The 27,524-nt window shown below is 40.8% G+C and overlaps 1 protein-coding gene across 7 annotated transcripts in view; it reads right to left on the reverse strand.

The window, feature by feature from the left end:
- Positions 1-27,524, reverse strand: part of LOC5568449 (sorting nexin-17) — a 59,674-nt gene that overhangs the window by 4,526 nt on the left and 27,624 nt on the right. For all 7 annotated transcript variants that reach the window (XM_001652231.2, XM_021850671.1, XM_021850666.1 and 4 more), the window contains exons 3-4: positions 11,626-11,818; positions 10,832-11,550 (exon numbers count right to left, since the gene is read on the reverse strand). In XM_001652231.2, coding sequence (XP_001652281.1) covers positions 10,832-11,550; positions 11,626-11,818 — 912 coding nt within the window. The remainder of the gene's footprint in view (positions 1-10,831; positions 11,551-11,625; positions 11,819-27,524) is intronic.

A 27,524-nucleotide genomic window follows, 5' to 3' on the forward strand; every position in this document is an offset into this window, starting at 1 on the left:
TGATGATTTCACAGCTTTGGTATATTCGGCAAATTTGTGTATTTTTGTAATATATAAAATGTTGTAGAACATGTCATGCTCGTAAATTGCACATTGAGTATAGAAATGGTCAAAAAACTGATATTTATGGTAAAATAGGTTAAATTTAAAAATTTAACCGTGAAAACGAAGTCAAAAATATCAAGTATGTTCAGCAAAGCTGTTGAAAATGAAAAGAACTAAAACTTTGCTGAAGTAATTATCGCCCAAAAAAAAAATTTTCAAAAAAATATTTTTGCTCGGGTGCCCTATTTAGTCTAGTTTAAACATTTTGTTTTATTATTACTCGGGATGCTAGTTCAAAACAATGTCCCGAAGACACCTATGGGCTAAAACACCTCTAAGAGGTTTTGACCGTCAATTTTCAGTTTCGTCCCACTGTGATGCGGAGGGGAAACGTCCCAGACAATATATTTAATAGAGATAATGTGTGCGGATGCTGAGTGCTGGAATGCAGTAACTACGGCTGTCACTCACATTCTGTTAGAATTGCAGCAATTATGGCGCGCCGATCAAGAGTTGGCAACTTGGCTGAAGAGGATTAGTCCTGCCAAGGCTGGACCCTCGTAACATTGTTTGAGTCGGCTAGGAGAAGCAGTTTGCCTAGACTACTTCTGCTACATGTATTGTGCTATATGCAGTGGTCCCTCCCCGAAGAAATACCGTAAGGTGGTTCACAATTCAGCGAGAATTGCTCATTTACAGTGCATGGGCTGTGTTCGAGCCGTTCGCCCCGAATGAATTTTTTGTCAGTGCATCGCCCAGCCGCAGCCTGCTGAGTTGCGTGATGCACGAAAGGACATCGTGTGATGCAACCAGCCGCAGCCGCACGAAACGAGCGCGCAAAAAATGAGCGCGTAAATTTTGAGGATGTTTTCTACCCGCGATTGGAAGACATCTTTGTTCGTCGTGCTTCCAACGTGTTAAGACGTGTCGTGGCAATTTTAAGCAAAGTGAATTCCATTTTTAACTAAGTCATGTAAATAGTATGTAAATAGATTTTTGAACTGTTAAGCAAGTGTTTTTATCCGGTATCGGTTCCCTGGTTAAGTGGTTGTCTCGGAGATACGTCGGTCCGCCTATGTCGAAGTTTTTTAAGAAATACAGTCCACTCTCGTACATAATTTTGGTCCTTCGAACCGGATCGCGTGTGGTAAAGTGTTCTCCGACTGTTCCGGAACCGGATGCAGAACCAGGAAGTAGAATAGTGAAGTGCGATTCCGAAAAAGTCGGAAAATTTAAACTATAATGGTGTGAGCAAAATGGCCGCCATTGAAGAAGTGAAGTAGTGGAGCGACACCGCCATTTTGTTGAAGAGAAGTGTGGTGTGTTGTCGCCATTTTGGAAAATGTGCTGATGGTTTAAGCCATCGAAGAAAGTGGTGTTACGAGCAATTAAGTGCTCAACTCCTGGGGAATACACCCCCGCTAAGCGAAGAAACAAATTGTGAAGCCTTGGTGTTCCGGATTGGCCACTGTGTCCATTAATTAGTGGAATCGGTTGCGTGAGCATAGACTTGGCTGTGTTCCCAACCAACGTCGAGCAGTGGGCTTGGCTTGAAGTGGTGTCCGCGGCATTCCGGAAAATAGCGTTGAGTGAAGTGGGTTGTTTCGAAATCCGTGTTTCGGTTCGGTCACTTGTGCCGAGTAGTGTCCGGTTGCGTGAGCATAGACTTGGCTGTGTTCCCAACCATCGTCGAGCATAGGGCTTGACTTGATGCGGTATCCACGGTGGCATGCCGGAAAATAGTGAATCGAAGCAGCAGCAAATCGGAAAATCCGGAGAAAGTTCTGTACTTGGACAGTCTACTCTGGATTCCTCCACTCCATCAAGTAAGAAGCAGAAGAAGAAGTTCAGGTTGACTGAAAAGTTGGCCACCATGGAGAACATGCAGAGACTCGGCCGCCGTCGTGGCGCAGCCAAAGGTAAGGTTTCTCGTATCCTTAATACTATTCGCCCAAATGAAGAGGAAGTGGTCCAGCTCACGGAGGCTGAGATCAAAGTGTACATGAGGAAGTTGGAAGCTGCCCATAAGGACTACAACGATGCACACGATCAAATCACTAACGTGGTTTCGAATGATGACTACGAGCAGCATGAGCAGCAGTACGAGGAGTTCGATATCCTTCACGATTCCGTTGCAATTTTGTTGGAGGATCAGCTCAACAGGATCAACGCAGCTGCTGTTGTTAATGCAGACGCGAGGAATCAGCAGGCACCGGTTATAATCCATCAACCACTTCGCATGCCGGTTCCCACATTTGATGGCCGTTATGAAAGCTGGCCTAAGTTCAAGGCCATGTTCAAGGATCTCGTGGACAAGGGTCCAGATCCGCCGGCAGTTAAGTTGTACCATCTGGACAAGGCCCTAGTTGGTAGCGCAGCAGGTCTCATTGATGCCAAGACTATCAAGGAAGGCAATTGGGTCCTAAAATTTTTAATGAAATCTTGTTTTTATTTAATAACGCGAAAAAGCATGTTACTGTAACTACTTTAGCAATTTTTCCCGCTCAAATAATGGCTATATCATGTTTAAACTTTAATTTAAAAATTTGGTCCATAAATGAACCTTGACACTTAAGATCATGTTTGACGTTCGCTTAGTCGACAAAAACACCACAGGGGTTTTAGTTCGACCACTGGGGTTGTTCCTATCTGACATTTCGTAAGGGACACGGAAAACAAAATACACCCAAAATTTGAGTTCAAGCCAAAGGATGTGACAAAATCTAAAAAAATGTTTTTGGGCTTAAACCAACGGAAAACATTATACAATTGAGTAAACATGTGTTTTTGGCCTAAACTTAAGCGTTTGGCACTAAAATTGGGACAGGGCTTTAGGACCCTATTACGCCCACGCGTGGCAGATTCTGGAAGAGAGATTCGAGAATAAGCGTCATGCTATCGACTCTCACATTCATGGTCTGCTGAATCTCAAACGCATGACGAAGAAGAGTCATTTGGAGCTTCGTAGTCTGGTGGACGAGTGCAACAAGCATGTGGAGGGTCTCAAGTTCCTGGAGCGAGATTTCGATGGTGTAGGAGAGGATTTCGTAATCCATCTGTTGGCTGCAGCGTTGCACAACGATGTGCGCCACATGTGGGAGTCAACCATTAAGCACGGTGAGCTTCCCGATTACGACGAGATGCTGGCATTCTTGAAGGAGCAGACTTTTATCTTAGAGAGGGTTGAAGCCAGCAGTCAGAAATCATTATCAGCACCTATTAAGTCTGTGTCTGCAGCTAACAAGCCGCCGATGCAGAAAATCCATGCAGCCGTTTCTTCAAGCGAGACGGAAATTAAGTGTGATTTTTGCGGAAAGGCACATGCCAATCATAATTGCGCTGAATTCAAGGCCATTCCTGTTCCGCAAAGATTGATTAAGGTGAGGGAGCGAAACGTATGTTTCAATTGTTTGAAAAGAGGTCATCGTGGAGTCGACTGTTCTTCGGACAAATCCTGTCTGAAGTGCAAACGTCGGCATCATAGTCTCCTTCACGCCGAAGAGAAGCCCAAGCAAGTTCCAGAACCATCAAGCCAGCCGCTCCCAAAGCCGGCTGTAGAGCAAGAACCAACACCATCGACTTCGACGACAGCCACATGTTCCAGTCTGGCTCCCCGCTCGCAGCAAGTGGTGCTGCTTACAGCCGTAGTGGACGTCATGGACAAAAACTACCAGCCACATCCATGCAGAATATTGTTGGACAGTGGTTCTCAAGTGAATTTGATTTCACGAGCGATGGCAAACGTGTTGGGCTTGAAGTTGAACTCCTCGAACGTCACGATGTTCGGGGTGAATAGCACACAGACTCGATCGTCTAATTGTGGTGTCGTACATCTTTCGTCGAGGTACAAGGATTTCCACGCCAAGGTCAAGTGTTTGGTAACTGATAAGGTGACATCAGATCTTCCTTCATCGGTTATCAATATCAGCGCATTGGAGCTTCCCGCTGGCGTTCAGCTAGCCGATCCGAAGTTTTTCCAACCAAGTAAAGTGGACATGCTCCTGGGTAATGAATGGTTCCTGAAGTTGATGATGCCCGGAGAAATTACGTTGGCTGATAATCTTCCCGTTTTGCGTGAGACCCAATTTGGTTGGGTTATTGGTGGAGTGTTTGAAGAAGGTGCGTTAGCTGATGAAGCAGTTTACTCGCACACAGTCACGATGGACGAATTAAGCCAGTCCATTCAACGCTTTTGGGAAATAGAAGATGTGATTGGTGCCGACAAGCATGGCAGTGAAGAGGAGGAGTGTGAAGAGCACTTCAATGCGACTCATCGTAGAGATGCTTCCGGTCGGTACATCGTCGAGCTGCCTTTGAAGGAGTCCGTTAGCGAATTGGGTGATTCTCGATCACTCGCATTGCGAAGGTTCCATGCGCTGGAGCGTAAGCTTTCGCAGCATCCGGATTTGAAGAAGCAGTATCAGGACTTCATGGACAAGTATGAGAGTCTTGGTCACTGTAAGGAAGTGGACATAAGTAAGGATCCAGCAGGTATCATCAAGTGGTACTTACCTCATCATGCTGTGCTGCGGCCATCGAATACCACTACTAAGTGCCGTGTGGTGTTTGATGCCTCTGCGAAGGTATCTGGCCGGTCGCTCAACGACGTTATGAAGATTGGAGCCAACATACAATGCGACCTGCAATCTATCTGTCTTCGGTTTCGCCTTCCATTACATGTGATGGCTACTGACGTGGCCAAGATGTACAGGCAGGTTCTGGTCAATCAGCGGCATACGCCGTTGTGTCGAATATTTTGGAGGAAGAGTTCATCGGATCCGCTACGTGTCCTAGAGCTGACAACGGTCACCTACGGCACAGCTTCCGCCCCGTTTTTTGGCAACGCGGGCACTCTTGCAGTTGGCTCTCGATGAAGGCTCCAAGTATCCTGTTGCTGCTGACATTGTGAAGAATAGCTTCTATGTGGACAACGCTTTGTTCGGGTTCGATAGTTTGAACGAAGCAAAAGAGGCTCAAGTGCAGTTGATCCAACTACTCAAGGCTGGTGGATTTCATTTGCACAAGTGGGCTTCCAACAATCCTGTGTTGCTGGAGCGAATTCCGGAAGGCGATCGGGACGAGCTTGTCAGCATCGAAGACAGTGGTTCTAGTGAAGTGATAAAAACGTTGGGACTAATGTGGAACCCGAAAATGGACGCTTTGCAGTTTGTATCCCTTCCAACTATGAGTGAAAATAGTGCAACAAAGCGGCAAGTGCTGTCGCTAATATCAAGAATGTTCGACCCGTTGGGTCTAGTGGCGCCGGTTATCGTTATCGGCAAACTTTTAATGAAGAGTATCTGGAAAGAAGAGTTGGAATGGGATGAAGAGCTTACTGGTAATCTGAAGAAGAGGTGTGATGAATTCCTGAGTGCATTAAGAAGTGTTACCAATCTTCGAATCCCTCGTCACGTGGTTGTTACTGGGGCCGTTGCATTTGAGTTGCACGGTTTTGGTGACGCAACTTTGGAAGCCTATGGTGCCTGTGTGTACATCAGGTCAATTGTACCTGGCCAAGCTCCTGTGGTGCAGTTATTGTGTGCCAAATCGAAGATCGTTCCGAAAACAGTTTTGACCATTCCAAGAAAGGAACTTTTAGCAGCGCTTTTGCTGCATAGATTGGTGAAGAAAGTTTTGGCAGCAATAGCGCTACCCTTTCAAGACATTTCGTTGTGGTCGGACAATCAAGTGGTGCTAGCATGGCTAGCGAAGAACCCGGAGCGTTTAGAAGTGTTCGTGCGAAACCGGGTTTGTGAGATTAACTCTACCGGACATCAGTTCAAGTGGAAGTATGTGAATACACTGGAAAATCCAGCCGACGTAGTGTCACGTGGTCAGTCTGCCGAAGTTCTAGGCAAGAACGATCTTTGGTGGAACGGACCATTGTTCTTGCGTAGTGAAGAGTATCAAGTGGTGGCACCAGAACCACTGTCTGATGAAGATGTTCCGGAGTTGCGGCAGGTCGCTGCAACATCTGCGGTGGTAACTTTGGAGAGGTTGCCAGTATTCACCAAGTACGAGTCCTTCAGGAAGCTGCAACGAGTTCTGGCATACGTTTTGCGTTTTTGCCGGAATGCAAAGGAAAAGGTGGCCATGAAGCGAATCGTCGCGCGGTTTCCAACCGTGTTTGAAATGCGCCACTCGTTGAAAGCCATCATCAGGGTGGTTCAGTTGCAACATTTTGGTAAGGAGGTAGCCATGCTCGAGTCCGGTGAGTACTGCAAAAGATTTTCTTCGTTAAATCCCTTTTTGGACGATGGAATGATTCGCGTCGGCGGACGACTGCGACATTCAAGTTTGCCATACGGTGTTAAGCATCAGTGGGTCTTACCTAAGAATGATGACATCGTTCAGCGGTTGATTCAAGCGATACATCGTGAGAACCTACATATTGGACCGTCGGCGCTGCTGGCCCAGCTTCGTCGGCAATTTTGGATCCTGGGAGCCCGTTCTGCTGTACGCAAGGTAACACGAAACTGCGTGCGGTGTTTCAGGCTCAAACCCCCGTGCGCCAGCCAATTCATGGGAGATCTTCCCGTCGCAAGGTGCGACAAGGCTCCCGCTTTTGTGAAGGTTGGTGTTGACTTTGCGGGCCCCATACTTATCAAGCAGACTGGAAGGAAGGTGGCCCCCGTTAAAGGATACGTGAGCGTGTTCGTCTGTATGGTGACCAAGGCCATTCATCTGGAGGTGGTAGAAGATCTATCGGCCGATGCGTTTATTGCTGCTCTGCAGCGATTCGTTTCTCGTCGTGGTGTGCCAGAACAGATATTTTCCGACAATGGGACAAATTTTGTCGGTGCACGCAACGAATTGAACGAGCTGTACCGTCTCTTCAAGGGACAAGTAACCGAGCTCAAGATCAATGAGTTCTGCCAACCCCGGCAGATCGAATGGAAGATGATTCCCCCAAATGCGCCACACATGGGCGGAATCTGGGAGGCAGGAGTAAAGAGCGTCAAGACCATTCTCAAGAAGAAATGCCAATCAAGCCTCCTAACGATGTCCGAGTTTTCGACTTTGCTCTGCCAGATCGAAGCTCAACTCAACTCTCGGCCTTTATACGCTCCCTCTGAAGACCCTTCGGAGCTCGAGCCGTTAACCCCAGGTCATTTCATTATTGATCGTCCACTGACTGCCATTCCGGAGCCTAGCTATGATGGAATCCCAGCTAACCGGCTCTCCAGATGGCAATACGTCCAGCGCCTGCGTCAAGAGTTCTGGAAGCGCTGGTCCGAAGAATACCTGTTGGAGTTGCAGGTACGACAGAAGTGGAGCAAGAAGAAGGAGAACATTCTACCTGGAACAGTGGTGGTAATCAAGGATGACAACTTACCGCCTCAGCAATGGAAGTTGGGGAAGGTCGAGTCAACCTACACAGGATCAGATGGACTGGTCCGCGTGGTAGATGTGCGTACCAAGTCAGGAGTGCTCAAGCGTCCAATCCATAAGCTGGCTCCTCTACCTATATTGGACAATCAGGCTGTCAACGAGAACAAGGTTCCCGCGGGGGAGGATGTTCGAGCCGTTCGCCCCGAATGAATTTTTTGTCAGTGCATCGCCCAGCCGCAGCCTGCTGAGTTGCGTGATGCACGAAAGGACATCGTGTGATGCAACCAGCCGCAGCCGCACGAAACGAGCGCGCAAAAAATGAGCGCGTAAATTTTGAGGATGTTTTCTACCCGCGATTGGAAGACATCTTTGTTCGTCGTGCTTCCAACGTGTTAAGACGTGTCGTGGCAATTTTAAGCAAAGTGAATTCCATTTTTAACTAAGTCATGTAAATAGTATGTAAATAGATTTTTGAACTGTTAAGCAAGTGTTTTTATCCGGTATCGGTTCCCTGGTTAAGTGGTTGTCTCGGAGATACGTCGGTCCGCCTATGTCGAAGTTTTTTAAGAAATACAGTCCACTCTCGTACAGGCTGATTTTAGTATGTCGTCGTTGGTGCAGCATCCCCACACTCCATGAGTTATCAGGGGGTCTGTTTGCAGATTTCTCCCTTGTTATTTGTAGATTTCCCCGCTTATTTGTATTTGTCAGTGAAAAACTAACCAGACAAATGCCCTACTAATACGGAAATCATCAAAACTTTTTGATATATCATCTAATCATGTACATACATCTTATCTTCAAGTCGGAATCTGATTGACTCACGTACATTGAATACTTGTAGCATAAATATGGAAATACACACAATAGGGTCCTAAAGCCCTGTCCCGATTTTAGTGCCAAACGCTTAAGTTTAGGCCAAAAATACATGTTTACTCAATTTTCTAATGTTTTCCGTTGGTTTAAGTCCAAAAAACATTTTTTTATGTTTTTTTTTTAGATTTTGTCACACCCCTTGGCTTAAACTCAAATTTTGGGTGTATTTTGTTTTCCGTATCCCTTCCGAAATGTCAGATAGGAACAACCCCAGTGTTAAAACTAAAACCCATGTGGTGTTTTTGTCAACTAAGCGAACGTCAAACATGATCTCAAGTGTCAAGGTTCATTTATGGACCCAATTTTAAAATTAAACTTTAAACATGATATAGCCGCTATTTGAGCGGGAAAAAATGCTAAAGTACTTGAAGTAACATGCTCTTTCGTGTTGTTAAATAAAAACAAGATTTTATTAAACATTTTAGGACCCAATTGATTTGAACATGGTTTTTAGCGGCAACAATTACAATGCGTTCACTCTAACTCTCATCAAAACGAAAATCATGTTTAATTGTCAGTTAGTTCATCTAATTCCATAATCTACGAATCTCGTTAAGATGGTTCACCGCCTTTCAAGACCGACCCAGAAGGACACTGTGTATACGATTACCTATAGGAGGGGAGATAAGCTAACTATTCATAAAACAGATGGTCTGGATTTCCCTGATAACTGGATAGCTAAAAATTCAGCTTACTAAGTAGACAAGAGGACAATATATTCACTGAACGAATTCAAAAGGAACTTCTCGGTCACTTTGAGGCATAGCATTATGAGTTTTGCTCTTGGAGATACTGTTATTTTATGTCAATTTTGGAACCAATATTCCAAAACTATTGCTCGCCATTCTTGATTGCCAAATAGGACGGTATATTCGAGATCACAGTTGTTGGGAAAACAAAAAGCTTCCGAAAAATTGCTCGCAAATCCTCCGTTATTATCTCTGTAAAGGAAGGTATAATAGAAAAATAAGCATAAATAATAAATTAATAAGGCAAATTGATCCAAACCACCAAACAGTTGTCAAGATTATCTTCTGATGCTCAATGTTGAGATATGATATCTTTTCAGAGCGCTCTTGGATTGGAGATAATATCTTTCCATTATCCTAAGATGATCTCGTGCATCAGATGAGATTGCAATGCCTGGTTTGAAGTGATTTGGAATAAATTTGGTTGTGCACACGCAATTAAAGGTTTACATAGAAATTTACATTGGAAAAAGTTTCTTGTATTTTCTAGTCAAATTTCCTAAACAATCAAAGCTATTTTTTTCTTTGCATCTCAATACCTTTTTAATATATTGGTCTAGATTTTAGAAACTATGTGAATTACCTGATTCATGTCCTGGGAAGTCGAAACAAAATATGTCCAACCCTAAAGTTCCCCGACCGGTGGGATTTGAACCCACGACACTAATCTTGCTGAACATGCGGAAAGGAGAACGAGCGTGCACAAAGGGGCGGCTGGAGCCTCTAGAAGGAGACTGAGCTCTCTTAAGTTGTGACCATGATCGTGAACAGTCTAAGAAGCCTTGTGCTTAACAATTTCCCTAAAAGTTATCTAGTGAGCCGTTGGGACGGTCAAACTGACTACAGTGTCCCGATCTAGTACCATTTAGCGGTATGCCCTTTCGCGGACTATACCATTTCGCGGTGTGGTTTTTCTACGAGTTGCACTGGCAAATGTTGGCATTATCACTAATAACCTTTTCATCGATGATTAACCCTTCTTTCAAACACAGGCAATCCTACAAATTGCATTGTACATCTCGATACGAACCGCGAAATGGTACTGATCGCAAAATGACATGCTGCCAAGAGGTACTATCCGCGAAATGTCGTCCCGTGAAATGGCAAACCGCGAAATGGTACACCGCGAAGTGGATTACCGCAAAATGTTATACAATCGTCCCGATCACCAGCCCTAGTGGCTGGTTGAACGCCAAGGATCGGTAAGAGTATACGGTCCCGCCCTGCACGGCTAATTGTAAAAGAGGAAAGCCGGTGTTCGTCGCCGATCCCTCTCGGAAGCTTCAGCGATCCGACACGCCATCCGCTAATTGCTAAGAGATCTGCGGATCTCCATCCTGTCAGAAGGGTTCTAAAAGAAAACCCACCAATCAACAGCAGTCAACAGTGCGCATCCCTGGTTGGCCGCACAGCAAGTCATTGGCCACGTGCCTTATCTTCCACTTCTGCCGTTCGCCTCCAATCCAATCCAATCCAATGGCGACATTGCTGAGAATCCCATACTCCCGTCAAGCCACCCAAAATCGCCCACTCGCCATCAACCCAAAGCCTAGTTCACGCAACGTAACCTCAAACCATCAATCCGTGAGTAATGAAGTGTCTAAATTTACTTCTAAACTTTGACCACTAACAAGGTCCAAAAACCTCCCCAACCCTGGGACTCGAGGACCAAAAAAGGCCTTGTGTGCCCGCCCCGTAGCCCCGTGCTGTTCTCCCTTCCGGGTGCGTCGAGCATATCCTCGAGGTCTTTTTTACCCCATACGACCAATTGCCACTCCCAGCTTTACCGTAGATAAAAATTGTAATAATCGTAAAATGTAAAAACTCACATTATGGATCGTTGTCACCCGCCAGCAGCGTATCCTCGTCACTTTGAATTTCGTCTCCTGTATCTTCTTGCCGTAGTGTGTCAGTAGGTTCAGCTCCCGATTGCCGATGATGACCGTGGCCATCGTGTTCGGCTGGGGATAGTCGACGCACACCCGTGGGAACTGCAAACACCCGTACAGCGGAAGCTTGCGCACAATCTCCAGATATTCCCGCTTGTTCCCCCGCGCTTGCAGGTCGGTGAGCTGATCACTTAAATCCCGACTGGTCAGGATCCAGCCCCGTTCGACGTCGCTCAGCGCCTGGATGTAGAGGAGATTCAACGCGATCCGGTCCCGCATCAGTTCCAGATCGTAGTTCGCGTCCCAGTAGCTGGTCCGTATCACAATCTTACAGTCGTCCCATTGTTTCTGGGAAATGTGCGGGGCTTCAAAGTCCATTAGCTTCTTGGCGATGGCCACTTCACCGTTCGGTTCGTTCCGCACCAGGTAAAGCGAAAAGTAATACGTGTACTCTTTGGGCAGGTCGATTAAGGAGCAGGCCTTCTCCAGCACCTTGCTGGAGCAGTCTGTCGTGAAGGCTTTCGTCACTATCCGGTAGCCGTTCATGAGGAACACGTCTAGGCTGACCTCGCGACATTCCGTGAACGAGGACTCTTGCTGGGCGTTGAGCAGGAAAGCCCGCAGCAGTTCCGACCGACATAGAACCGGATCTTGACCGACTGCAGATAGAGAAAAAAAAAACACAAAATAAGATCGAACAAAACCATCCCCAGAAGATGCGGGGGCCTACTCACCTAGTTGAATGTACCGCTCGAGGCTGATCCGCCGCTGTTCGATCTGGCTGGGAGTCAGTGGGAGTAGCTTCTTTGGCGGAAAGCTCGGCAGGGCCAATGTGGGTAGTGACCGCTTGAGCTGCTCGTGTAGGCTGTGCAGTTGCTTATACCGCAGGCAACAGTGGAAGCTACCATTGATGTGAATGTTGAAGCCCTGCAAAGAGAAGAGCCAAACAATGGCCAATTAACGTTTTGTTTTTCTGTTGGGTTGGTGGCAAGTAGTGTGCTGCTGCTGCGCCGGCATCATTAATCGGCACCTTTTGCGTAATTAATTAGGTACAAGTACAAAGCGGTTTACAAATTGCAATTCGCATTGAAGACGAGTTTGCAGAGTTTTCAAGGGCATTCGCAGGGTGCGATTTTTGCACATGATACAGCTTCTTGAGGTAGGTGCTGTGGGCAACTGTCTTTTTCAAATACTATAGTCATCAAAAAGATCCAAAGAAAGAGAAAGTGGTCAAATACCTTCCATTTAATAATAGCTTTCGGCATGGTTGGTTTTGTTCGCGTGTTTTATCAAATGCTCAGGAACTGATTATGATGATACCTACATGAGACCAAGCTAGTGCTGGTTGAATGATTTTTGCGGAAAAGGTTCGATGATATTTTGAAAACCGCCATTGTATGTTGCCAACTTTCAGGCAGCTAGTTGAGGCTCAATAGGTTGATCAACGTTGATGTAAGTGAGGCAGAACATCTAAGACTACGATCTAAATTAGATAAACTATTTGCCGACTGCCAGGCTGGCAGCCACGCTGGGATCGAAATTGTGAAGAGCCCTTGCCAACGGGCGACGATGGCAATAAAAGGGAATTAATAATGTGCTCTACAATCAAACTGCTCTCGAGTTAGTTAGCTGAAGTGGGTGGGTATTTAACTAGGCAAGCAGCAAGTGTGTGGGAGACTCGCAAGGCTGTCAAGTTCAAAAGTAGTTCATATCGATAAGCCGGCTACGGGTTGTAAAGCGTATCTCTCAAGATAGCGATTGTTCCCAGGTGCATTACATCAATTTATTTCTATTACATCATAGCAAAAACTTCTGCAGTTAAACAACTTCCTCTTATCAAAGTATTTTTTCTATGGAGACTGTTTTTTCTGCTTGGTGTTTCAAGAGCAATTTTAATGTTAACGAATAAGAGTTTTCCTTGATAAAATTATATTTTCAAGAAGTCTACAGTATTCTCAATTGTCTGGAAAAGACGAGGCTCATCAAGAAGTCTACATAGATTTTTTAATTAAAAATTGAAACTTCGTAACGTTACAGGCCCAGATAGCCGTAGCGGTAAACGCGCAGCTATTCAGCAAGACCAAGCTGAGGGTCGTGGGTTCGAATCCCACCGGTCGAGGATCTTTTCGGGTTGGAAATTTTCTCGACTTCCCAGGGCATAGAGTATCTTCGTACCTGCCACACGATATACACATGCAAAAATGGTCATCGGCATAGTAAGCTCTCAGTTAATAACTGTGGAAGTGCTCATAAGAACACTAAGCTGAGAAGCAGGCTCTGTCCCAGTGGGGACGTAAACGCCAGAAAGAAGAAGAAGAACGTTACAACAAATGCGAAATTCAAAATATGTGGCGTATTAAGTACCGTAATCCGGGGTATCATTCATCAGCGGGGTAAAATTGATCTGAATGACTCATCTCGTTAAAACTTCGTATAATCATTTATTGATGGATTATTTCCAAACCATGAATGGTGCTTCTCTTTCTTATGTTCATGAGCTAATAAAATTGAAGATTTTTGCGAAGGTTGCGTTTACCTTATCAGGGTGTCGACTACCTGGAAAAACCTGGAAAGTCAGGGAATGTCAGGGAATTAAATTTTTGACCTGGAAAGTCAGGGAATGTCAGGGAATTTCACTAGACGTCAGGGAAATATATAAGGACTATTCATTTTATAAAGTGGACACTTCGTTTATGCTATACTTTTTAATTTATTGATAAAATCGAAATCGGTTTTCTGTGCATCGTTCAACTATTATTCTACAATGCTATGAAAATATAAGATCTTAGAAAATGCTTTTGGTTGAAGAGCTAAACAGTTTTTCCAAAAACTCCTAAGAAAAGTTGTTCGTCAAAGTTTAACATTATTTTTCGCAAAACAAAAATCCTCATTTTTATGAACACATTGTATGTTTGTATCCTTTACTACTCTACTAAAGGTACAGCTTAAAAAAATCTATTATATTCTACCATTATCTGACATCAGTTAATTTTAGTGATTTATCCATTTATGGCCAAATTTGCTGATACAGCATCCTTTCACTCCCAGCAAAAGAGAAAAGTAGAAAGCGTGTTCAAAACTAGTTTAGATTACTAAAGAAACTATATTTGTGTAAACGAGAGCTAAATCGTGAGTTTAAACCGCAGTCTTAAGTATAAATTTTGCTCTTTATGGTCGTTTTACTGAAAAGTCTCATACTTTTAAAATCATGTACGCATATTTATCGATTCACAGCAAGTTGTGAACGTTTTTTTTTTCCGAATATTTGAATTCGAAATCTCAGAATAACATATTATGGAAATAATATGTGGAAAATAAAATCGAATTTAATACAGCAGTGTTGCTTATTTTGATGATTGTCAATGTACTTCGAAAGATCTTCTAAAAGTAAAGCAATTGTTTTTCTATTGTGCTTTAAATGTGACGTGGGGACTAAATAAGTAACTCTGTGAAAGCGTAAGTTATTTTTTCATATTAATACTATATTAGTACTTCCGTCAAAACGTACTTTAAACCAGAAAAAATCTATTCATATCAGTTCCCTTCAAATTTAAAATAATTTTCTCTAAAAATATCGAGGAAAAATGATTTTATTATATGTTTTATTTTTGCTCCAAAAAATAAGTTGATTTTTTCCATCAGGCTTCTGATTGATGATGCTTCCGAAGAAAAAGCCTTTTATGAAAATAAAAAATATAGATTGTCGAATTTTCTAGCCAATTTATAACAATCATTGATTTTGATAACCTCCAAAACTTGACCGTTCTAAGCGTTGTTCCATATTCGTGTGAAATTTTATTATTTTGAAGATTTATTTATTATCACAAAGTTGTACAATACTAGTCGAACGACGTACAGAAAACCGATTGAAATTTCATTGATAAATTAAAAAGATATAGCATGCACAAAGTGTCCACTTTATAAAACGAACAGTCCTTAAATACTACAACATCAAACAAGTTGATTGTTTGCAATTTAATTCGATGTCTGCATAAAGTACGATTAATGGAAAAAATTGTTATCAATATTTCAAAAAAGCAGTACATCGTTGTAGAGTGAACTGTACTTTACTACTTATACTTATCCCCAGAATCTAAAATATTCTGAAATAAAAAGCATCAATCTTCAAAGTTGACGTAGATTGCTCCAAAATATTAAGTTCTAAAGTTTCATAAATCAACTCATTTCCTAGTTCCGCTCATTTTGCTCAGGATCTTGAGAAAAATGGAACTCAATCCATCAAATTATGTCAATCTTCACGAGTTTGCTCAAAATATCTTAGCAAAATGATAAATAGAGAAAAACAATGAGGATTTTCATTTTCAAGAGCATATTAAGATAATGCCACAAAGTGCTCTTACACTGATTTTTTTTTGCATTTTACTATCTATTTCAATTTTTCAGAAATTTTTGAAATGTGGTGAATTAGAGCTCAAGCGTTACTTCAGGATTTTTACCAGGAGCTTACTCACAAATATGTACAGTTTGTTTTGCTAAGATTATACCCAGGATTTTTTTCCAGATATTCTAAAGATCATCAGATCAACCAAATTTCTTTGGGAACTCCAGAAAATGCTTGGAATCTAAAATTTCTGCTATTTGGTTTGTATGATCTGCTCGATAATCCATTGACAGTTTGTGAGATTACTTGCAGATACTCATTGAAAATTCTTAGAGGAGTTCCTCCGAGCTTTGCTAGAGGCACGACAAATTGAAGAGTAATATTAGAAAACTTATTTTTAGCGCGTTATTCAATCTTAGATAACATTATGTTAGAAAAATCTTGATGAATTCTTCGGGGAATAAATCAGATCGGAATCCTAATAAAATAAATAAATAACCTGTAACGAATCATCGTGAAAAGTTATTGGAAGTATTCTATGAAAAAAAAAATGAATACATTTGCAACAAATTTCTTTGCGATTCCTGAAAAAAAAATCCTTTGAAGCATTCCTTAAATAATTCTATAAGATTCATAATGAATACATTTTAAATTAGGTCCAGAAAAAGGAAATAATTTTCAGTTATCCTCGGCTAGTTTTCAAACTAATTAGTACAACGTTCTGCTTTCACCCATGGTGATGATAATCACAAAAAAATGTCAAAAAAACTAGACAAAAATTGGGTGGAAAAGGTATCGGGCAACATGAAAACTTTTGCGAAATCTAGTGAATACAATATTCCTTATGGCTGACAATCGATCGGATATGTTAAAAGGCTCTTTCTTGATTAAGCTAGCAATAAAAAACTTCTCAGGGTTCGTTTATTTGCACAAAAATTAGATTCTTCTACTAAACAAAGTTAAGAAGTTTCTGGGAAAAATATTAGAAAAGTGCCTAAAGAAGTATTAGAGGAATACTATAAGAAATACGATTGAGTATTAAAAAAGGATTTTCTGAGAAATCTCTGTTGAATTTCTTGAAGCGATTCTCTAAGAAAGTCCTTTGATAATGGCTGGAATTTTAGGAAGGAAGCACTTCCACTACTAAAAAACATGATGGATAATCTTGATAGTGTTGCGTCGTATATACAAAAAATGGTATAATCAAAAAGGTGGAAGATATCAAAAATAGTCGTTTAAGCCAGAAATTTGTGAACTTATATCTGACGTAGTTCGCGTACATCCTGTTTTTACATTTTCAATGTATATTTTGCGCTTGATGGTTTCAAATGAGTATGGTCATTAGGTGACTAAGAATTTTCTGAGCTTATACTCAATTTTTACCGTTTTTTCCATACGAATCAAGTTTATATCATTTAAATTAAGTTTAAGAAGTGACTCAGAATTTCCTGAGCTTATACTAAATTTTTACCGCTTTATTCATACGAATCAAATTTATATCATTTAAATCAAGAATATCAAGTTTAAGAAGTAAATACTCAAGTGCTCAGTTTTATCATGTCATCTTGAATAAACGCTCGAGAAAGTTATCTTTCAGGTGTATTTAAGTAAGTAAAAGCTTTTGCTCAGTTTATTCATACGATCTAAAACATACCAAACCAACAAATCACCATGGTCTGGATTTTTTGTGGAAAACGACTGAAAGGTCAGGGAAAGTCAGGGAATTTTATTTTCAAAATAGAGTCGAAACCCTGCTTATGCGTAAATTTGCCAACTTTTTGAAACAATGATTTTAATGGTTAAGGATGACACTAGTGTCAGGATGACACTAGTTAGTGAAAATTCATGTCTCACATAAGTTCTGCAAACGATATGAGTAAGGAAAATGCGGTTCTTACTAAAAATGGCATCGCCGAAAACGATTCCGTTGACAAAACTTTCAAAAGTATGCTCAATTAGGTAACATTACCGAATTACTTTTAAGAGAGTAAAATTCTCTTAGGAAATTGCCTGCCTTTAGGTGTATTCCATGGTTCGAGGTGTTTTTAATTTTAAAATAACTCAAATAAAAAAAAATAATTTTAAAATAACTCAAAATGTAAATGACTTGTAAGCGTTTGGCCGTCATATTCGGCTTCAGGGGCCATGATTTTAGTAAGTAACGATATTTTCAATATTACCGAACGTTGTTTACATAGGTGATCAATGTTACCCGGTATCAGCTTAATCAAAAAATCACTTAAAACATTTTTTTAAACATGCTTCAATCTTTATAAAAACAAAATACACTATAAAGTCACGAGCTATGGGTGGCAGTACTTGTTTAAAAAATATAAAAATAGCAACATTTGCATTTTCAAACGAAATATTCAAAAAGATGATAAATGTTACCCCGGAGTACGGTGTTCATTAATTTCCACTTTTCATTGACACCATTGATCGATCATGCAATAGATATTTTCCGTCGGATCTACCTTCCATTTTACTGACTAGTAGCAAGCCTCTTTTTAAAGATTGGTCACTATTTTCATAGAAGCCTCGCTGTACCATTTAATAGTCACAAATCGACAATGTTCTGATTGATGGACGGTATGACCTAGAGCGGCTTAAGCAACCGGATATCGCAACTGAAGATTGGACTTGGAAAAAATGCGACACTTTGTTCTGGGTGTAACTTTTCATCGCGTGGGTAAAAATAATTAATGTCGTTTTCGATTATTCCCGACGGTGCACCGCGCGAGTGTAACAATTGACACCGGAAAATAGAACGGTTTCGGTGCAATATTATGACAACATATGATGGTGTTAGTGAAAGCGTCAATCAAACAGATAGAACAGCTGTTTCTGTTATTAATGATGTGTTGTAATGGATTCGTAAACATTAGATTAATTTGTGTTTTGGATAGTTTGTCAACGGACTTAGAGCACTGGCTGTTTTCACCACACATTACTATGCCGTGTACGGAAACAAATGACAAAATTAAAATTATTTTCCCTGGGAATTTATAGCATGATCTATCTTTCGTAATTCAATAAAATTTATTTAAAATTCAGAATTTTCATATTTCAACACTGTAAGGATTTCATCGATCCTCTCTCTGGATAATAACTTCATCAAAGTTCATATTTGCGCAATGAATCCAGTGTTGCCACATTTTTTCCGACTCTCATCTGTGTTTTCGGTTAAAAAAATCTTTTTTATCTTAAGTCAACCTCCAAAAATCTTGGTAAAAATCTGTGACGCAAAAATATCTAAAAATTTTATGTTTAAGGTCAAAAAAGAATTTTTGCAAACGTATTATGAATGTTTTTGGCATGCCAACAATTTCTAATTTGTGATTATTCTTCTAAAAGTAAGTTAAAGGTACATAATAGTTTCTAAATTATTAAAATGTTTAAGTTTTTGAGAAAAAATAAACAGAGAAATGATATTTCTGATTTATATCTTTCAGGATCGTGTTCTAAACTCGTGAAATTTTCTAAAATCTTAAAAATCTTTTTTATCTCAAAAATCTGTGATCTGTGATCACAGATATCTGTAGGAAAGAACAGGAAAAAATCTGTGTAATTACAGATAAATCTGTGTATGTGGCATCACTGAATGAATCTAGCTCACGATGCACAAGGTGAATCAGTTTTTTTTTGAATAATGCAAAAAGAGTAATCGATCATTGCATTAGAACCCAATGAAAAATTGTTGTCGATTTCTCGCCAATCAATTGTTTTTGAAAAATAAAAAAGCAGGGATTTCAGGATGCATTTGGGAACATACAGCTTCAGCTGCTGCTGATTCCTTTTTGTTGGCAAATGTTCTTTTCAGTCGAATTTTCTGAAATTTGTCCAAAAAATGTTTTTTTTTATGTAGTATACTTTACCGACATGAAATTCTGAGATTAAGTGTATATACTGGTAAACATGTAATCAAAATATCTGGATAAAGATTACATACTGATAAAACATACTCATACGTCATAGTATCCCCTATTATATGTATGTAATCTGTATTTATTGCAGCGTTGTTCATTTATAAATGCTAAGAGTAATTCTTCCATTCTGAATTCTTTCTGAAATAAATCCATTTTATCTGCGCAGTCGGAAATAAACGAAAATAATGAATCTTGCTTCTTTTGTTTCACAACAAAACCAATCAAAAACGACCAAAACAAGAACGCCACTGATAGCTAAGAACCATATATGTATTGGTAAAAAGAGTGCATTACCTGCTACACCCAGCTCGATCAGGGTGTAGAAATTCCTGCACCGTTTGCGATCGAGTGCAAAAACGGTGTGCTACCTGCGGAATAAAAGAACGGTTTGGGTGCAACTTTTGCTACACCGGTGGGAAAACGGTGCAGGCGGTGCAAATAAAGAAAAACGACATAAATTTCGGGTAGCTAGGTTGGGTAGTTTAGAGTGTTATGTTTATGAGTGCAAAATTTTTCGCGATCTGTCAAGTAGTTTTCAAGATGCATTCGAAACAAAAAAGGCTACGCCAGCAAATCTTGGACGTGGAGATCGATAATCCTGATCAGTCTACAGATGGATCGGCGAAAGGCTTGGAATCCACTATTCCACCGTGTCCCGCGTTGTGAAAATTCTCCAGGAGACGAAGAACATCGAGTGTGCGCGCTGGAAGCGGAATGGCCAGCAGACCATGAAGCGGGCTGGGCTACGTGTTTTTAAGGTCAGGAAGGCGCCAAACCGGATTGACAATCAAAACATGATGGCCAAAATGCGTGCGCGGATGCTGTACAGTGATTGACTGGTCAAGCCAGGCTGTCTCTCTGTCGACGAGCCATACATCAAGGCGGACACTAAACAAATCCCCGGCCTTGAGATTTTTGTCGGTACGTCCCGCATGGAGGTTCCGGACGAGAAAAATGGACAAATTCGCAAAGAAGGCGATCTGCGAATGCGGACGGTACAGAAAGCCGTTTGTTACAACCGGCACCATAAACGGGCAGCTTTATCGAGAGGAATGCGAAGCGCTTGTTGCTTTTCCTCCGCTCTCACCGTGGTCCCACGATGTTCTGGCCGGATCTCGCTTCGTGCTATTACGCTAAGCCTGTAATGCATTGGTACGAAGCGAAGGAGGCGAATCCGTCAAATACACCAGAACTTCTTCCAGTCGAAAAGTTTTGGGTAATAATGAAGAAGAAGTTGAATAAAAGCGGAAAAACATTCAAAACCGATGAAGCTTTGAAGAAACACTGGGAGAAATTGTGTAAGAAAAATGAGCGAAGCCCCGCCCAAGATCTCATGAGCAGTGTTAAGAGAAATGTACGAGCATTCGGCTTGGGGGAGCAAATTCAAAACAATATTTATGCCGAAACTTTGCTAATATATAGATTTTTAATCTCTGCAAATTTGAGAAGTATGCTATTAAAATGAAATTTTGGTGATCATTTTTGTGTGTCTCCCTTTTTCCGAGTCCAGTCTTTACATACGCGCAGCAAATCTTGAGGCTGCATTACCGGAAGTGGGTGAGCTGGATGAAGCCACTCTTGAGGACTGCTGGCGAACAGTGAAAGTAGCCATCAACGATGCAGCTGAGAGCAACGTAGGTTACGTGAGACGGAACGATTGGGTCAACGAGGAATGTAGGCGGATTCTGAAGGAGAAGAATGCAGCGCGGGCGGTCATGCTGCAGCAAGGGATCCAGCAGAACGTGGAACGTTATAGACGAAAACGGCAACAACAGACCCCCCTCTTTCGGGAGAAAAAAAACCCCGCCTGTGATCCAGAGATAACAAGTTTTCGAAACATTCTTCCAGGTTTTTCTGCAATGAAAGCTTCAGAACCTCCTACGGAAGTTTCTAGAGATGTTTCTAAAATTAGAAAAAAAATCTGGAAACGGACGATTTTCTGTCATTCTCAGATAAATTGACATGAAGGATGAGTTCTATGAGAGCCTTGATAAGGCTTACGGAGAGTGCCCAAAACAAGATGTCGAGATAGTCATCGGCGATGCAAATGCGCAGATCGGGAAAGATTTCTTCCGACCCTAATATGGACTCGGATCATTATCTCGTTGTAGCTAAAATTTGGGCGCCGTTCTCCAGCGTCACGGGTTCCAGAACAAACAGAACGCTGCGCTTCTACACACAACGCTTGTCGGCTGATGGGGTAGCTGCACAGTACCGTCAGCAGCTAGACGAGCAGTTGGGAAGAATCAACGTTGCTGGCGCCAGTGCGCATCGTACCTTCGTGCTGTGCGTACACGAATTCTCTCTGCTCTTGGAAGTTTTCTTAAAAACTACCTAAAGCAATAAAACAGTACTTTTCAGTGCTACACAAACAGTACTTTTCAGTGCTAAAATTAAAAACGGTACTTTTCAGTGCTACTTAAACAGTACTTTTCAGTACTATTTTTTCTACTATTGATCCCTTTACGATCCTTGTTTGGACCCGTGCCTTCGATTTTTCGTTGGACCCGTTGGCGAAAGCTAGCGGTGGTAATCCTTCTTGGACACCGTCTAGGGAAAAAACCTCTCGAAGGTCACGTCTTTCTCGTTTATTAACTAAACATGGTATCAACAACTAACAAAAGGAAGGGTGAATCTCTGAATTCACTACTTCCTTCCAAAAAAGTGGGTTTTAAAACTGTCACTGCACGTGGCAAGAATGGAAGAAAGGACGCTTCCCCGGAATGCGAAGTTTCTTCCAAGGGTGAAATGAATAATTGTATTGAAATGAGTAATCAGTTCGATGCTCTAGACAAATTTTCCGAACACCAAATCGAAGCAGCCTCTAGCCCAGGCTCTTTGATTCAAGTGAGGAAGCAAAGAGTGCCGCCTATCGTGGTCAGTTGTTCCGAATTTGGGGGATTTAGGCAGGAGATCTTGAACTCCATTAGGGGAATCAAGGTTTCCTTCCAAATCGCAAAGAAAGGAGACTGTCGCGTTTTGCCGGAAACTCTTAACGATCGCGAACTTCTTCTCAGATATCTTGAAGAGAAGAAGTACAAATTTTTTACTTATGACGACAAAACTGAACGTTTGTTCAAAGTCGTCTTGAAAGGTCTCTCAAGTGACTATAAGTCACCTGAAGAGATCAAAAATGGAATAAATGATTTACTTGGATTTTCCCCAGTCCAAGTAATCATTATGAAAAAGAGAGCCCAATCTGGCATTGTTCGGAAAGGGCTTTCTCAAGAATATTATTTAGTTCACTTTAACAAAAAAGAACTAAATAATATTAAAGCTTTAGAAAAAGCTAAACTTATGTTCGATGTCCGTGTGACGTGGGAACATTTCCAGAAACCTGGAGGAAATTACCAGAACCCCACTCAGTGCCGTCGGTGCCAAAAGTGGGGTCATGGTACAAAAAATTGTCGCATGGATGCTAAATGCATGATTTGCGGAGGTTCTTCTCACGCTAAGGACGACTGTCCTGTGAAAGAAGATACCAGAAAATTTCAATGCGCCAATTGCAAGGGCCCTCACAAAGCTAACTTTTGGGAATGCATTTCACGCAAAAGAGTCGTTGAGGCTCGTGCCAAGCAGATGAAGGATAATATCCGTTACGATAACGGTCGTTTCCGGAATTTGCCTGGTAGAGTATCGAACAATGCTCATTTTTCAGTTAACGATCGCTTGATTAGGAATCATACCCACCAGGAAGATCATAATCATGCTCATTCACAAACAAATTTTAATCCGTCGGGTAGCCGTTCGAATCTTTCAATTTCGAATGTATCTACCCACGGTAAATCCTTTGCCGATATCGTAGCAGGTAATTTGAACTCTTCCCCTGTTCGTTCCATGAGTACCCATTCTACTTGTTTCAAATCAAATGGAAAAAACCCTACCGCCACAGGTAACTCCTACCCCGCTTCTTCGTCTACCGAAAATTCCAATGGGAAATCATCAGATGGTATGTCTGCCTCTGATTTTAATTTTCTAACTGAACAATTGAATCTAATGATTGATGCAATGTTCAAAGCCACCACTATGACTGAAGCAGTCCAAGTAGGTGTAAAATTTACAAATAAAATTGTTATTGGATTACGTTTTTCTAATGGATCCAAATAATAATTTAAATATTTTAAATTGGAATGCTCGTTCTCTGAATGGTAAAGAGGACGAGCTGTTTAATTTTCTTACAGCTAATAACGTGCATATAGCAGTTATTACCGAAACTTATTTAAAACCTGGATCCAAATTTAAAAAAGATCCTAACTTTTTTGTTTATCGTAATGATCGACTTGATGGGGCATGTGGGGGAGTTGCAATCATCATTAATAGGCGTATAAAACATCAACTGTTTTCGTCATTTGAAACTAAAGTTTTTGAAACTTTAGGTGTTTCTGTTGAAACACAGTTTGGTAAATATACTTTCATAGCTGCCTATTTGCCTTTTCAATGCTCTGGACAGCAAGTTAATTGGCTTCAAACTGACTTGCGAAAATTAACTCGCAATAAGTCAAAATTTTTTGTCATTGGTGACTTTAATGCCAAACATCGGTCATGGAATAATTCTCAAAGTAATTCCAACGGCAGAATTTTATTTGATGAGTGCTCTTCAGGATATTTCTCAATTCAATACCCTGATAGCCCTACATGTTTTTCCTCTTCTAGAAATCCATCTACGATTGACTTGGTCTTAACCGACTCTAGTCATCTTTGTAGCCAATTAGTTACTCATGCTGATTTTGATTCTGATCATGTCCCTGTTACATTTCAAATATCGCATGAAGCGATTCTCAATCCTATCAGCTCCACTTTCAATTATTTACGAGCCGACTGGAATATATATGAAACGTATGTTGACTCTAATCTTGATGTTAACATTTCTTTAGAAACTAAAATTGATATTGACAATGCTCTTGAAACTTTAACAAATTCCATTGTTGAAGCCAGAAACATTGCAATTCCAAAATGTGAAGTAAAATTTGAATCCGTGATTATAGACGATGATCTTAAACTCTTGATCCGTCTTAAAAACGTGAGGAGAAGGCAATTTCAACGCACTCGTGATCCTGCTATGAAAATTATATGGCAGGATTTGCAGAAAGAAATCAAGAAACGTTTTGCAGATTTAAGAAACAAAAATTTTGAAAATAAAATTTCTCAATTGGACCCCGGCTCTAAGCCCTTTTGGAAATTATCTAAAATCTTGAAAAAACCTCAGAAGCCTATACCGGCATTGAAAGAGGAAAACAAATTATTATTAACTAATTGCGAAAAAGCTCAAAAACTTGCTATGCAGTTTGAAAGTGCGCACAATTTTAATTTAGGACTTACTAGTCCAATTGAAAATGAAGTTACTCAGGAGTTCGAAAATATTCTCAATCAAGAGAACGATTTCGAAAATGCATGGGAGACTGATTTGGAAGAAGTGAGAACTATTATTAAAAAATTCAAAAATATGAAAGCTCCTGGCGATGATGGAATTTTCTACATCCTCATCAAGAAACTTCCAGAAAGTAGCTTATCATTTTTAGTTGATATATTTAACAAATGTTTTCAATTAACATATTTTCCTGACAAATGGAAAAATGCTAAGGTTGTTCCAATTTTAAAACAAGACAAAAATCCTGCAGAAGCTTCTAGCTATCGTCCAATCAGTTTGCTTTCCTCCATCAGTAAACTTTTTGAAAAGGTTATTTTGAACAGAATGATGGCCCACATCAACGAGAATTCAATTTTTGCCAATGAACAGTTCGGATTCCGCCATGGACATTCGACCTCTCATCAACTTTTACGTGTAACAAATTTGATCCGTTCCAACAAATCTGAAGGCTACTCTACTGGTCTTGCTCTTCTAGACATAGAAAAAGCATTCGACAGTGTTTGGCATGAAGGTTTGATTGTAAAATTGAAAAATTTTAATTTTCCAACATACATTGTTAGAATAATTCAAAGTTATCTGTCAAATCGTACACTTCAGGTTAATTATCAGAACTCCAGATCTGAAAGACTTCCTGTAAGAGCTGGTGTTCCCCAAGGCAGCATTTTGGGACCAATATTATACAATATTTTCACATCTGACTTACCTGAGTTACCTCAGGGATGTCAAAAATCTTTGTTTGCGGATGACACAGGCCTCTCCGCCAAAGGACGAAGCCTGCGTGTCATCTGTAGTCGATTGCAAAAAAGTTTGGATATTTTTTCTTCATACTTGCAAAAATGGAAGATTTCTCCTAATGCTTCCAAAACTCAACTAATAATATTCCCACATAAACCAAAAGCTCTTTATTTGAAACCTTCAAGTAGACATGTTGTCACGATGAGAGGGGTTCCAATAAATTGGTCAGATGAAGTTAAGTATCTAGGACTCATGCTAGATAAGAATTTAACTTTCAAAAATCACATTGACGGCATTCAAGCCAAATGTAACAAATATGTAAAATGTCTCTATCCCCTTATTAATAGAAAATCAAAACTTTGTCTTAAGAACAAGCTTTTGATATTCAAACAAATTTTCAGGCCAGCCATGTTGTATGCTGTACCAATATGGACTAGCTGTTGTAATACCAGGAAGAAAGCTCTGCAGAGAATTCAAAATAAAATTTTGAAAATGATTCTGAGGCTTCCTCCCTGGTATAGTACCAATGAGTTACATAGGATATCCAATGTTGAAACATTGGAACAAATGTCAAATAAAATAATCAATAATTTCAGGCAAAAATCGTTACAATCTTCTATTGCCACGATTAATGCGTTATATGTTTAGGATAAGTTAGGTTAAGTATATTAAAAACGTTTTTTTTTTCTCTTATAAGCAGGTGAAATCAACTCACCTGTAAAAAAACTGAACTGCTACGGCAAATGAAATGTAATATGTTGTTAACAAAATGTTAATTAAATCTTTAATTTGTTTTACCAAATTAGGATGATAGTGTTGTCTAATAACACAGAACACCTAGATATAAGAAATAATGAATGTAATGATACTAATAAAGAAATTAAAAAAAAAAAAAAAAAAAAAAAAAAAAAAAAAAAAAAAAAAAAAAAAAAAAAAAAAAAAAAAAAAAAAAACGTTGCTGGCGATGTCGACAGCCTGTGGGACCCTATCCACGAAGCTTTGACATCAACGGCGCGGGAAGTGATTGGCACTGGTCAACGACGAAGACGAAACGACTGGTTCGATGGAGAGTGCCAGAGAGTGACAAACATGAAGAACGTCGCCAGAAGCCGTATGCTTGTGGCCGGTACCCGACAGAACAGAGAGCGGTACAGGGCAGCGAGAGCCGAAGAAAAGCGAATCCACCGCAGAAAGAAAAGGCAGCACGAAGAAAGTGTGGTAGCTGACACTCAAGAAAGCATGCACCGGAATGATATGCGGAGATTCTATGCAACGGTCAATGGTGCGCGGCACAATACCGTACCAGTGCTCGCCATGTGCAATGATCGAGAAGGGAAACCTGACCGATAAAACGGCAGTGGCTGCCAGGTGGAAGGAGCACTTTCAGCAATTGTTGAACGGTGAAAATGGAAATGTAGCGAGGAACAGGAAGAACACTGATGATGACGATCAAGATCCACCGGCCACAGGAGAGGTTGAAAAGGCTATTGGAAGAATTGCCCACCTGGCTGGTTTGATGGCCTCATACGCCCAATCTACAAGAAAGGGCACAGACTGGAGTGTGTCAATTACAGAGGAATCCTGTTTAACACCAGGACTGAGACCGCTTGAGGAGTCCTTTGTAGGCGAATACCGAGCTGGTTTTCGTGAGGACCGTTCGACAACGGACCAGATGTTTAGCTTGCGAATGATCCTAGATAAATTCCGAAAGTAACTTGCAGACTCACCATCTGTTTATTGATTCCGAGGCGGCGTAAAGAAATGAGCTGTGGCAGATAATGTCAGAGCATGATTTTCCGGCGAAACTAATTAGGCTGACACGTGCTACGCTAGATGGTTCAAAATCAAGTGTTCATGAATCTGCAGATCGCAGACGAGGTGTCAACCTCGTTCGTGACGTTAGACGGATTGAAGCAGGAAGACGCACTTTCGAATTTACTGTTCAACATTGCACTCGAGGGTGCTATTAGGAGATCTGGCGTGCAGAGAAATGGCACTATTATCACAAGGTCGCACATGCTCCTTGGCTTTGCGAACGATATAGACCTTATTGGAATCGATCGCAGGTCAGTGGAAGAGTGTAGCATGGTCACTTTTTTGTAAATATTATTTAAAGATTTTTTCAATATAAATATAGATGTACATAAATTGTTATATAATTATATTGTTTTTTCATGTTCTTCAATGTTAATTTATTATTCGTGTTAATTTATTTTTCATTTAATCATATATTATTTCAATGTCAAAATTAACAAATTCAAT

This window comes from Aedes aegypti, chromosome 3 (genome assembly GCF_002204515.2).
Source record: "Aedes aegypti strain LVP_AGWG chromosome 3, AaegL5.0 Primary Assembly, whole genome shotgun sequence".
Taxonomy (NCBI): Eukaryota; Metazoa; Arthropoda; class Insecta; order Diptera; family Culicidae; genus Aedes; species Aedes aegypti.